Genomic DNA, 14,149 nt, shown 5'->3' with positions numbered 1-14,149 from the left:
ATCGAAAGTGACGCACATCCGGCGCCGGTAACGGCGTCGCAATGTGTAAAGCCTAGAAGCACTGATAAACGATCGCAAAAGCATCGAAAATCGGTGATCTGTGTAGTGTCGGTCATTTTCATAATGTCGCACCAATAGGAGATACGATGTTGTTCCTCGTTCCTGCGGCAGCACACATCGCTGTGTATGAAGCCGCAGGAGCGAGGAACATCTTCTTAGCTGCCTCCACCGGCTATGCGGAAGGAAGGACGTGGGCGGGATGTTTACGTCCCGCTCATCTCCGCCCCTCCACTTCTATTGGCCGCCTGCCATGTGACGTCGCTGTGACGCCGCACGACCCGCCCCCTTAGGAAGGAGGCGGGTCGCCGGCCAGAGCGACGTCGCAGGGCAGGTAAGTGCGTGTGAAGCTGCCGTAGCAGCTATCGCAAGATATCGCATGTGCGACGGTGGCAGGTACTATCGCGCTCGGCATCGCTAGCCGATGCTAGCGATGTCGCAACGTGCAAAGTACCCCTTAGTCCTAGCCTATATGTTTTTACATTATGCACCACTCTTACTACATTGTTGCAATGCTTGGCACTAAAAGAATGAAAAAATTTAGAGCAATTTCATTTTTTGGAATTTTCAGATTACTTAAAAGGGAACCTGTCACTTTGTACATTCAGTCTGATCTATGGACAACACAGTATAGAGAAGGAGAAACTGAGCAGAACAATATATACGATTCCTGGAAAAGATCCAGTAATACTTGTGCTTTTATTATTTGACATCCCTCTTTTGTGTATGTATGAGTCCAGTGGGCGGTCCTACTAGTGATTGACAGCTATCTCTGTATGCAAAGTTATATAGGGAAGACTGGCAATCATTAGTAGCTCCGCCCACTGGACTACTATATACAAACACCAGGGATTTCAATAAAAATAATTAAAGTTTTATAGAAACTTCTTCAACAATAATTTATATTAATCTGCTCAGCTCCTCCTGCTTGCCAATCAGAGACTAGATCCAACATGATAGGATCCCTTAATAAGATGTGAAACTTGGCAGAAATATTATTTGGCTAAAGCAATATAGCAACAGATTTGGGGTAAAGATGTAAAAATTGGTTGACCATGGTCAAAGTTTCTATTATTTTGTATATTATATACAGTATCTACCCTTCAGTTGCAATGGGGCCTAAAACAGGCATTAACCTCCATGGTTAGATATGGAAGAGGTGATATAATCACTTATCTTAAATTAGGATAACAATGTAATGGAACTTTCACTGTAATTTTTGTTTAATTTAAACCGAGTACTTCAATTACCGATGCTTCACCGATTCTGAAACCGTTTTTCTTTTTTTCCGTTTTACATTCCAAAGTTATGTCCCCTGGTAATAAAGGTGCACATTTTCCCTTCACCTAACTGGGTGTGTACCACAGAACAGGCCAATGAAAGCACAGCCACACCCACACAAGAGTTCTTTGGCACACACCCAGTTCTTGAAGGGAACATTAGCATCTTTACTACTGGGGGGCATACGTTTGGAATTAAGGGGCACAAAAGAAAAAGAAAAACTGTTCCAGAATCAGCAGAAAGGCGGCAATTAAAGGAGGTATGCAGTTTAAATAAAAATAAAATCCACTGAAAAGTCTGCGTTGTGATCTATTCATTTAAAGCATGGGATGGCGGTATTTTTTATTTTTGCTTATGACAAATAGGAGCTGTCCACTCAGTTTGATGGGAATGTAGATCACTGAAATCATTCCAAGCATGACTAGTTATCAAGGCTACAAGAAGCGAATGAAAAATGTAGAGAAGTGACACGAGTGTAAGCATGTGTAAAACTAGGTTAGGGATCAAATGAGGTCTTAGGTATTAGACAAGATAAAAGAAGCAGGAAATTAAAGGAATCAGTTGTTGTGCAAAGCGAAATCCTGTTACCTTAGTGGGATTTTAGGAGGGATAATTCCTTTTTTTGTATTCCATTATTGTCGCATTACCTTTCCCACTATATAACAAGATCCCCGATGAGAAGCCACGAGGTGATAGAGAGGGAGGCGAGCACTGGGCTAATACTTTTCTATGAAGCCCAGGCTACTCGGTGGTGACTGAACTATCTCTCCAGAAAAATGACCGCTGTGATTTAGATCCATCTTGGAAGTGACAGAAGAGGAAAAACACAGGAACGGCGGTGATGGAACAACAGCGGATTTCTCAGTACAACTGTTTTTAGATGCGACTTGAGAGGTTTTAATAATTTACCCTTCTGCTGTGACATGTACTGCATGAAAAGTGTCACCTTGTGCCAGCACGCTCCAGTATACACGACATGAAGGGTTCATTAGGACAGCAGAAAGTGACGTTAGAAATTTTGCATTTGTATGGAGAACATTTGGCTGGTCGCAGTGGAGGGCGCAAACCTCCGATAGTGATTGGCTGAGCCAGCGGTTACTGCTATAGTCATTGTGTCGAGAAGAGACCAGAAAAAAAGAGACCAGTGGTGACCGGGAGAATAAGCTGCAGAGTTAGAGAGGGTAAGGATCGTTACTTTTTTTTTTTACCATACAAAGCCCAATGAAAAATATTTTTTTTCGTATCTGCTGATAACCCCTTTAAGAATTTTTCGTTTCCTCTCTAGTCCATTACTTTACAGCACAAAGCGGCTCAAATGATGTTAGTAATAAATGTATTATGCTGATTCCCTTATTTATTTATATTGTGGGTGATACAAGGGCAGCACATTTTAAAGAGGCACTCAGTATGTGTTTGTTAGAAGGGTTTTCCTATATAAAATTGAATTATGCAGAGTTTTGCAGCCAGTGTTCAGTTTCCCTGCAGCCAGTGATGCAGCCTGGGAGGGCCATAGAGGCGCAGAATACTTAGGGATGGAAGAAATTAAATTTAGCACCTCCGGGCAGTGCCCCGAACGGCTAGTCAGGTGCCCTGGCACCAATAGAGTTGGATCCTGCAATGTTAAGAAAGAGAGAAGCGAAACAGAGACGCAAAAAAGGCAAAGAGAGAAAGGGACAGCAAGATGGAGACACAGAAAGAGAGGTAGAGAGAGATAGAGAGGCACAGAGAGAGAGAGACAGAGACAGTCAGAGAGAAAAAAGAGAGAAAGATACACAGAGAGACAAAGAAAGGTAGAGAGCAATAGAGAAGCACAGAGAGAGACAGAGGGAAAAAAAAGAGAGAAAGATACACAGAGAGAGAGACAGAAAGGTAGAGAGTGATAGAGAGGCACATAGAGAGAGACAAAGAGTCAGAGAAAGGCAGAGAGAAAAAAAAGAGAGAGAAAGATACACAAAGAGAGACAGAAAGAAAGGTAGAGAGCGATAGAGAGGCACAAAGAGAGAGAGAGAGACAGTTAGAGAGAGGCAGAGAGAAAAAAGAGAGAAAAATACACAGAGAGAGAGACAGAAAGAAAAGTAGAGAGTGATAGAGAGGCACAGAGAGACAAAGAGAAACAAAGTCAGAGAGTGGCAGAGGGATAAAAAGAGAAAAAGATACACAGAGAGACAGACAAACAGGGAGAGAAAGAGACACAGAAGGAGAGAGACACACACACACACACACACACACACACACACACACAGAGACAGAGCGAGTCTCATCTATAAATCACAAAGCCTTGCTACACCAGGAGGACCCAGGAGAATGAAGCCCCCCAATACAAAGCACCCAAAGCCAGCCTGACCAGGCCACCAACATACATGGCCTGACAAAAGGCGAAATCCGGAAGACAGTACTCAACAGGCAAAAAGGAATAACTCAGCATCTGGAGGAATGACAAACAAGTCACAGAAACTAACAATATACCAAAATTTACAGAGGGAGTACAAACTAGACCCATATCTGGAGAAACTAACAAACCCCAAAACGAGACAGATCCTGAGCCGGTACAGACTGAACTCCCACAGCCTACTCATCGAATCTGGGTGGCACTGAGAGGACTACAAGCCCTGAGAGAGCAGACTCTGCCAGCAGTGTCTCCAGGAGGCTATAGAGGATGTGGACCACTTCTTACTGCCACAAATACTCCGCAGTGAGGGACTCTCGCTTCAGGAGACTGTCTGATCTCCTCCCAGGCTTCACCTCCATGGAGGAGGAAGAGAAACTGCGGATACTACTGGGGCAAGAAGAAAGTGCGGTGACCATAGGCAATATGTCAGTGCCTGCACAGACTAAGAGAAGCCAAATATATCATTGGCGTCTATAGTCCACTCTGGATGAGTCTCTATCCTCATCCCTCTTCTTTTTACTATTTGCGTTGGCAATGCTAACATGTACTTAGTCCTGCCATTTGAATTGAAAAACAAAGAGGCAGAAAGAGACAAAGAAGAGAGAAACAGAGAGAGAGGGAGATGCAGAAAAAGGCAGCGAGAGACAAAGAAGAGAAAAAAAGAGAGAGATGCAGAAAAATGCAGAGAGAGAGAAAGAGACAGATGCAGAGAAAGGCAGAGAAACAAAGATTAGAGAGAAACAGAGAGAGACAGATGCAGAGAAAGGTAGAAAGACAAAGAGAAGAAAAAGAAACAGAGCGATAGAGAGAGAGAGAGACAAGAGTTGCAGAGACAGAGGCAGAGAGAGACTCAGGCTGGGGCCACACGGGGATCTACTGCGATCCTCGCATGACACTCGGCTCACGCTGGCAGCACAGCAGGAGCCGAGTGTCATGTGAGTGTCACTGCGACTGAGGTCCGATCATGCGAGCGGACCACAGCTGCAGGGGGCGGGCCGGCTTTGAGGAGGGGCGGGTCGGCTATGTGGAGGGCCGGCGCTGAGGAGGGGAAGGAGGGATTTATCTCCCTCTCTCCTCCGTTGCTGGCTATTGCCATTCTTGCTCTGCACTCGCGGTACGCCGGTGTACTGCGAGTGCAGTGCGATTTTTCTCTCGCCCCATATACTTGAATGGGTACAATAGAAACAAGCCTCACATTACAGTTGCAGCATGCTGCGATTGTTTTCTCGGTCTGATTAGGGCTGAGAAAATCGCTCATGGGTGCTGGGACTTCAGGCCGCTTTACACGCTGCGATATCGTGACCGATATCACTAGCGTGGGTACCCGCCTCCATCGGTTGTGCGACACGGGCAAATCGCTTCCCGTGGCGCACAACATCGCGCGGACCCGTCACACTATTTACCTGCCTAGCGACGTCGCTGTGACCGGCGAACCGCCTCCTTTGTAAGGGGGTGGTTCGTTCAGCGCCACAGCGACGTCACAGCAGCGTCACTGAACCGCCACCCAATAGAAGCGGAGGGGCGGAGATGAGCGGGACAAACATCCCGCCCGCCTCCTTCCTTCCGCATTGCGGGCGGGATGCAGGTAAGGAGAGGTTCCTCGTTCCTGCGGTGTCACACGGAGCGATGTGTGCTGCCGCAGGAACGACGAACTACATCGTTACTACAGCAGCAACGATATTCGAGAATGGACCCCCATGTCACCGATGAGCGATTTTGCGACGATGCAAAATCGCTCATAGGTGTCACACGCAACGGCATCGCTAAAGCGACCGGATGTGCGTCACTAATTCCGTGACCCCAACGAGATCGCTTGAGCGATGTCGCAGCGTGTAAAGCGGCCTATAGGTTACTATTGGTCCAAGTGGAATGAGATAAAACATTGCATTCCACTCGCTCCGATTTCATGCTGTGTGGCTTAGACCAAAGAGAACCTGCTGATGGGCTGCAGTCTTCTCTGCTCCCCTAGTGTGGGATATGTGTATTTTTGCTTTTTAAATTATTTAATCAGGGCCGCTTTAAAATTTAGAAATAGATTTCTGAGTAATTTTACAACTCCTTTAAGAACCTCAATGGTGGACTCCCCTTTATTAATGGATTTATACATGGTTTTTCGAAATCCCTTGACCTCAATACTTTCTATGCACTGGACAATACCTTCAAATGAAAGCAAATCAAATATAAACATTTGAGACATAATAAAACGCTCCCTGGTGCTCCCTACTGGGCACAACTCTGGGGGGAAAAAGTCATATATTTACCAGCGACGTTAAACTTTTTCTTCCTTGCATCGTCTGTTCCCAAATTATCACTCTGTAGCCCAAAATGTTTCCATAGATTTTTTTTATTAGAAATAAATATGCAGTGAATTCTGTATAATAGCTCCATCATCCACAACACACAGCTCCAAGCGAAAAAAATAGACATCTTTCTATTGCCAAAATGCTGAAGGTATTGGAGGTATTTGGTTTCAACACTTTAATACATTAATTATGAAAATATTTTCACCTCTAATCTGATGGATGTGATAAAGTTCAGTAAATACTTACAACACAGCAGAGGATTCAGTAAATACTTACAACACAGCAGAGGATAAGTGAATGGACTTAATGACACTTTTAGGCGACTCATTCAAGAAAACATATTCCGAGGCGAAGAACATTCTCCACTTCTGGCTAAACGAAGGCCCCTGCCTCTGTATAGGTTAATAAGGGGCTTTTCAGTCTACTGCACCGAAAACATAATTGCTGCATAATGAAAAGTTTTGTAACTCTCTGAAATATTTTGGGAGGTATTTGCCGTACCCAGGACTTCTGTGTTTGTGTCAATTGATTTATATAAATATTTTGCAACTTTTGGTCCTTTTTCTGCCAATCAAATTCATTTCTTAAAAGCGAATGGATCAGTAAAAGGGGCCGCAGCCAATTGCACCGCAAATAATTCACTATAAATTACACAAGAAAACTGAAATCAAGACGGCTTAAAGGCATAGGCACAACCCAAAGAGAAAGAGGAGTGCACCTTCTAATAAATACAGCACACCTTAAAGAGAACCTGTCAGTAGATTTGGGGCCTATAAGCTGCGACCACCACCAACGGGCTCTTATATACAGCATTCTAACATGCTGTATAGAAGAGCCCAGGCCGCTGTGAGAACATAAAAAACACTTTATAATACTTACCTAACGGTCGCACGGTGGGCCTTATGGGCGTCTCCATTCTCCGGTGCCGGCGCCACCTCTTTTGGCCATCTTTGTTCTCCTTCTCTAGCCGCGGTGCATGACGGGTCCAACGTCATCCACACTCGCCAGCATTCAGGTCCTGAGCAGGGCAGATCAAAGTATTGTAGTGCGCCTGCACAGGATCGGCGAGTGTGTATGACGTAGGACGCGTCATGCACACAGGCTTCAGAAAGAGGAGAAGATGGCCGAAAGGGGAGTTGCCCGCACCGGAGAACGGAGACGCCCATGAGGCCCACCGTGGGACCGTTAGGTAAGTATTGTAAAGTGTTTTTTATGTTATACCCCCGGCCTGGGCTCTTATATACAGCATTCTAACATGCTGTATATAAGAGCCCGGTGGTGGTGGCCGCAGCTTATAGGCCAAGAAAGTGGTGACAGGTTCCCTTTAACCTTAGGCTTTTGGTTTAAGATGTGGGATGAAAAGTCCATCTTGACAGATGAATCCTTCCTTTGTATTTTTATTTCTCACTATTTCAAGATATCTGCTTGCCGTCAGTGACTGGGGATATTCTTCTTTAAAGGCTCAATAGACCTAATAAGTCTCACGGCTATGGGTTTAATACGATTGAACCCAGTCCACACGAGTCTCTTTTAGAACTACTCTTGTATGAACTATTACCACCAACAGCCAACTAAGAAAGCCAATCACGAGACAGTAAGGCAGAAAGCGGTTCTGAGGCAATCACAAGGCAAAAGGTTCTAACGTTTACCATATACAACACTTCGGGTCGATCAGAATTAGCTTAAAGGGGTTGTCCAATACTTTTACATTGATGGCCTATCCTTAGGATAGGTCTGATCGGCTGTGGTCCCACACCCCACACCCCCACCGATCAGCTGTTCTCATTCCCGGCAGCGGCAGTAGGAAGCCGAAATACTCAGTTCTGGTGCTGCTCAATCTTCTGATAGTGACCGTGGACAGGTAGTGCACATCCGCATAGTATTGATTAGAATGGGAGGTGGATGTGCTGTGCTTGGCCGCTATTAGAAGATGGAGCAGATCCGGAACTGAGCATTTCCAGCTGATCGGCGGGAGTGCGGGATGTCGGACCCCGGGCGATCAGACTTTGATGACCTATCCTAAGGATAGACCATCAATGTAAAAGTAGTGGACAACCCTTTTAAGAATCACATAACACATCGAAAGCTATGGAAAGGGCAATCAGAATTTATGTGATTCTCGTCATGGGGAGGATAGGGTGCATTCGGTACCGGAAGGGCCACCAGCTTGGCAAAGGTTTGGGAAGACCGTTGCCAATGTAAGGAACACTTTATGAGCCCTTAATATGCCCAGCGTTTGAAGACTAGGGGAGCCTAATAGTGTAAGGTGCGCAGTGGCTTAACTTGACGGTTGTGGGCCTCAATACAAGATCTCCAAAAAGGTCCCCAGTGATCAGAGGTCTTTGGTCTTCCCTTATAGGCCAAAGGGTCTCTTAGAGATCTCTGAGGTTCCAGGCTACAACTACAACCCCCAGCGACCACTATAGATACAGAAGTAGAGCATTTAATCGTGAGTAGTCATGCTATCTGAGAAGTAATCATCTGGAAGGTGGATAATAGAAAGCAGGTGGAATAAATAAGGCAAAACTAGAAGTATCCTTAAAGGGATCTTGCTTCCGTTGTTTACAAACACATTTTTTTCCTCTACACCTCCTTTTCCTTGACTTTGGTCCAATATCTCATCCCTTAGTATGCCAACTATGTATTTCCTCTAGAAAGGGAAGTCCTGCTCAGGTTTTTGCCACCTAATAGCAAACCTTTGGGACCAACTAGGGCTCTGTAGCCCATCTCCGAAGGCCCCATAGAAGTTGTAAATTATGTAATTCTTCAAAAACACATACTGCCTAGTATATTTTGTTTTTTAATGGGAGAATTCAAAAGGCCAATATAAAGTAAGACAGTGCAATAATCAGAACTTGTAACAAACCTACTCTATTGTGCATTGCTATCTACTGAGTATCCTAAGCTGCACTACTGCTCATTACATAGACACTGCATTCCCACCTATAGATACGGGTTATCTGAGTGCACAAACAACGGCAGAGCATAAAATAAGTTATATCTTACATCACAGAACACAATACTCAGTGATCATTTTGGCCAGTGCTCCTCTCAGTCAAGGCTTTATTCTCTTGATCACTGTGGCAAATCCCTGGGAAATTGGGCTATTGTTGAGTCAAGGACTGTGCTTTCATCTGTCTCTTGGCTTTGGTTTGCAGGTAGCGGCCCTTTCCTTCCTCAAATCGTTTCTTTTCGTCTTCCGTCTCCATCTGCATTAGGAGACACAGATATAACAGGATAAGCGTAGAAATAAGTGCAAAGTATAATTGTACTGTGAGTAACAAGAGACATAATGCAAAAGTATAAAATTGTACAGGATAAGTATTGTAATATACAGTATATACACAGTGACTCCAGTAGCAGAACAGTGAGTGCAGATCTGAAGTATAATACAGGATATAACTCAGGATCAGTACAGGATAAGTAAGGTATGTACACAGTGACTGCACCAGCAGAATAGTGAGTGCAGCTCTTAAGTATAATACAGGATATAACTCAGGATCAGTACAGGATAAGTAGTGTAATGTATGTACACAGTGACTGCACCAGCAGAATAGTGAGTGCAGCTGTGGAGTATAATACAGAATGTAACTCAGGATCAGTACAGGATAAGTAATGTAATGTATGTACACAGTGACCCCACCAGCAGAATAGTGAGTGCAGCTCTGGAGTAGAATACAGAATGTAACGCAGTATCAGTACAGGATATGTAATGTATGTACACAGTGACCCCACCAGTAGAATAGTGAGTGCAGCTCTGAAGTATAATACAGGATATAACTCAGGATCAGTACAGGATAAGTAATGTATGTACACAGTGAATGCACCAGCAAAATAGTGAGTGCAGCTCTGGAGTATAATAAAGGATGTAACTCAAAATCAGTTGTCACGGGTATGACAAACATGGCACGTGCGTTCAGACCAACAGTGAGCCTGATGCACAACAAAAATAAAACAAAATACAAAAAGTAAGGGGTAACACTGGAGACACAATAACAACGGTGAGACCTAGCTCTAGTGAGGGGGGGAAGGTGGGGCACCTCTTATCCTCACATGTAGCTGTCCCTACTCTCCTAGCCAGGCTCCATACAGTCTCCTCAATTGGCACAGAGGTGCAACCTGCAACCCTGAGAAAATCCTTTTGTAGCCCTGGCTAGTGTATTGGTAGGTGGGAGACGCTAGACCCACTGCTGCAATAATATAGCAAAAGGGAAGGTAAGACAAACAGGGGAAAACAGCAACACAAAAGGAAAAAGTCAGGTTTCTGAAACAAGCCTTCACAGGACCTTCCACCAAGGTAGCCAGAATGCAATGGATTTGTATCCTCAGCAAGAACTGCTGGGAAAACACTGCTACTTATACCTGAAGGGACATGGCTACAAAACAACTGTAGCTGAAATGTTCTGCTGGGAGCTGCAGGCAACAAAACTGACATTATCTCCTTAAGTCCCAAAGGAAATGAAACTACATTTAAATATAGAGCCTAAGATGGTAATGAGCAACTCTAGTTCTTAATCTGTCACTAGTCTTCAAAGGTAGAGAGACGACCGTGACATTAGTACAGGGCAAGTAATGTAATGTATGTGTGGCGAACCTGAGTGTCAGGTGCCACAGGGTACTACATCTAACCCCGGGATTCCTGGAAGACCTCGAACACACACAATCCACGCCCTTTTCCCCAGACTGGGTAACAGGCTAGAGATGGACCTGATGGATGGCCACCTATTGGTTGGGACTCATCCAATCCACTAGTCGGGAACCTGGGAGGAGGAGAGGCTAGTCAATGGAGTGGACGAAAGATGGACATCTTGTCAGATAGTGAAAAGTCAGACAGACAGTCAGTCAGAAGTTGACGTGCTGACAGAAAGTGTAAAGTGACTACTGAGTAAAAAGGAGTACGGTTGCCAGGGGGGAGTACGGCATGAGTACTCACAGGACCAGGGCACCGGCGGGTCGCAGAGCCCTAGTTCAGGAAGATGCTTCAAGGCTCACCTGATAACAATCTGCCCGGTGAGGGGACCATCAAGGACCTTACCGACGTTAAGTGTCTGGGGCACAGCAGCAAAGAGGGAACCTGGGAACGGGGACAGAGGTCCAACCCAAGAAAAGTTCAAGCTGCCTGCCATACGAGCCAGGAGTGTGACAGCCGGAGGGGACCCCCAAAACGCTCCAGTCCACGGGGACCCACCAACTACAAACGGGTGCATGGAAGTAAAGCTCACCAGTTCACTACACCGGCACTGGAACAGAGGGAATACCGGACTGGTAGAGACCAGCACAAACCGGGTAGCAGCAACTCCAGACCAGTGAGTAAAGCACAAGTTAAACCGCAGCCCCTGTGTTGTCTGAATTCTTCCTACACCTCTGTGTATATATATATATATATATATATATATATGTATATATATATATATATATATATACCACAACCATCATCATCCTCCCATGGGGCCTAGCTCTACTTGCGGAGGGCCATAACATCTAAGCTGCTTAATACCACCAGCCCCAGCAGTGAGAGACTTTGCAGCGGCGGCTTTCCCATATGGCCATATACCCAGGGTCACGGAACTGGGCAATGGCCACCCAGTGATACGTCCCAGCAAATACAAGGCCCGGGTCCGAGTACCCCAAAGCCCTGGGGTGCGTCATATGTGCACAGTGAATCCATAGTGGGGACCCGATTGGTTGTCAGCAAGCTTTTCTAGGGTCAGACACAGCTGAATAATACAAACAGCAACTCAGTAATTGATTTCATAAGCTTGACTTAAAACAAGTAAGAATATAATGCAAAATGCCAAACAAGACCCCTGGTGCTGCAGGAGAGCCGGGACAGGAATGAAGAATAGAGTGATTATGAAGTAAGTTTTGGGCTTATGCCGCATACTTCTCAAAAATCAAAAATGGAAAATTGTGGAACGATCAAGGAATGCGAAGAAGAAAAGACTGTAATAAACTTAAATATGATCTTTATGTAATAATCGCACCATTAAAGCCGTGGTTTATCTGTACTCTGTCTCCGAGGAGAGCTGCTCGCTCTCATACCTTAAGGCAAAAATGCTACATCTGTCTGACAAGTTGTTCCAAAAAATTTCCTGGCAGAATATGACTGATTTCAGGTCTGGAAAACAATGGAAAAAAACTGCTCAAATTTATTACCAGTAGTAATGCTAAAGCATCGCATTAAGAACATTTTTTATTTTTTTATTTATTTATTTTTATTATTTTATTTTTTTCTGTTCACATAAGTTTATGTGGCGTCGATCAGATTAGGGGCTTTGCCCTGATCCCCTAATAATTAAAGGGACATAGAAAAAAATGATACAGGCAATGATAGGGGCGATTCTTACCTGTGCCAAGGACTTACCAATGTCAAGGCCAAATATGAGGATTTTATGAATGAGTAAACGGGAGTGGACACTAATGGAGGGATAGCGTTTAAGGAAATCGATAGAAGGTGCCTACTTAATCATTGGTGGAACCAAAAATTGATGGAGAGAAGTCATATTGGAAAATTTGCAACAGGATCCAGAATCAGGGTTTTTTAGGTCCATCCGGGATCCAAACGTAAAATTTGTAGCAGGATCCAGAATCAGGTTTTTTTTAGGTCCATCCAGGATCCAAACGTAAAATTTGGAACAGGATCCAGAATCAGGTTTATTTAGGTCCATCCAGGATCCAAACGTAAAATTTGTAGCAGGATCCAGAATCAGGTTTTTTCAGGTCCATCCGGGATCCAAACGCAACTACAGACACTGAGCACCCGATAGTTAAGGGGTTGGTTGGACATTTCCAATCTTGCAACGTTAACAATAATGTCCCGTTTTTAGACGTGGCACGCGTGTTCAGACCAACAGATATCTGACACATGACAAAAATACAACAAAACAATACAAGTAAGGGGGAACACCAGGGACACAACAACAACAGTGGACTCTAGCTCTAGTGAGTGGGATAGATAGACACCTCCTATCCTCATCTGCAGCCGTCCCTACTCTCCTAGCCAGGCCCTATACAGTCTCCTGAACTATCGCCGAACAGGAACCTGAGACCCTGAAAAAAAATCCTCTAGTTGCCCTGGCTAGTGTGTTGGCAGGTGGGAGACGCTAGCCTCATTGTTGCATTAATATGACACAAGGAAACTTAAGACAAACAGCAACAAAAAGGATAAAGTCTGACGTCTGGAACAAGCCTTCACACGACCTTCCACCAAGGAGGCCAGAATACAAATGGATTTGTGCAAATGGATTTTTATCATCAGCAAAGGTTGCTGGGAAACATAGCTACTTAAAAACACAGAGGCATGGCTACAGAGCAGCTGCTGTTGGAAAGCTGCTAGCAGCAAAAATGACATTAACTGTTTCAGCTCCAAGAGAAACAAAACAACATTTAAATGTAGAATCAAAGATGGAAATGAGGGATCTCAACCCTGAACCCATCACAAGTCTCCAAAAATAGAGAGACGACCGTGACAAATGTATTGCGTGGTGGGTCCTATTAACTAGTATGCCATTTTGCCCTCGTATAATATCCTCGGCACCCATATTGTTCTCCAGAACACAGAGATTTGGGAATGATCAAGTCTGACTGTACAGAGAAACGAACTTTTAACACCTGTGTCACACTGAATTGCTTATAGCGTGAAGCTCTGCCTCCTCATCCAGCGCACATTGCCATCCAGCTTAAAACATTCACATTCTTCATTAAACATCTGAAAACACCTAGAGGTGCGAGCTGCTATTTTTAACATTCGTCATACAGATTGAAGCAGCGCAGAGCTCGCGATCTGTTCACAGCTCTTCCGTTCTTTTAGCCCATTTCATCTCATTACATTCACTGTACAATTGTTATATTGCCCAAAAATAGTCAAATGTATGAGACCTGTACCCATTATAAACTGTGTGATCTGATGTTACAGCCGCCCTTGTCAGCCAAGCAGGGCCTTTGGTCGTTCTTTAACAGCCTGTGCCAGACTGCCATAAATACCATCCTCTATACCTTTTTAACAAGTACTTAAAGGGAATATGCCACCACTTTTACCTTATTAAACTGTTAATATGGCCATACAGGGTATAGAATGCTGAAAACAGCCATACCTTTATGTCTCATATCAGAACAAGTC

The 14,149-nt window shown here is 44.5% G+C and overlaps 1 protein-coding gene across 7 annotated transcripts in view; it reads right to left on the bottom strand.

Annotated features, from left to right (window-relative positions):
- Positions 1-7,231: 7,231 nt before the first annotated feature.
- Positions 7,232-14,149, bottom strand: part of ACOT7 (acyl-CoA thioesterase 7) — a 342,748-nt gene continuing 335,830 nt past the window's right edge. For all 7 annotated transcript variants that reach the window (XM_075328840.1, XM_075328837.1, XM_075328835.1 and 4 more), the window contains one exon: positions 7,232-9,239. In XM_075328840.1, the coding sequence (XP_075184955.1) occupies positions 9,135-9,239 (105 nt within the window). In that variant the 3' untranslated portion in view covers positions 7,232-9,134. The remainder of the gene's footprint in view (positions 9,240-14,149) is intronic.

This window comes from Anomaloglossus baeobatrachus, chromosome 11 (assembly GCF_048569485.1).
Source record: "Anomaloglossus baeobatrachus isolate aAnoBae1 chromosome 11, aAnoBae1.hap1, whole genome shotgun sequence".
In the NCBI taxonomy this organism is placed as follows: Eukaryota; Metazoa; Chordata; class Amphibia; order Anura; family Aromobatidae; genus Anomaloglossus; species Anomaloglossus baeobatrachus.
The sequence above is the reverse complement of the archived record's forward strand: the minus strand, read 5'-3'. Positions and strand labels throughout refer to the sequence as shown.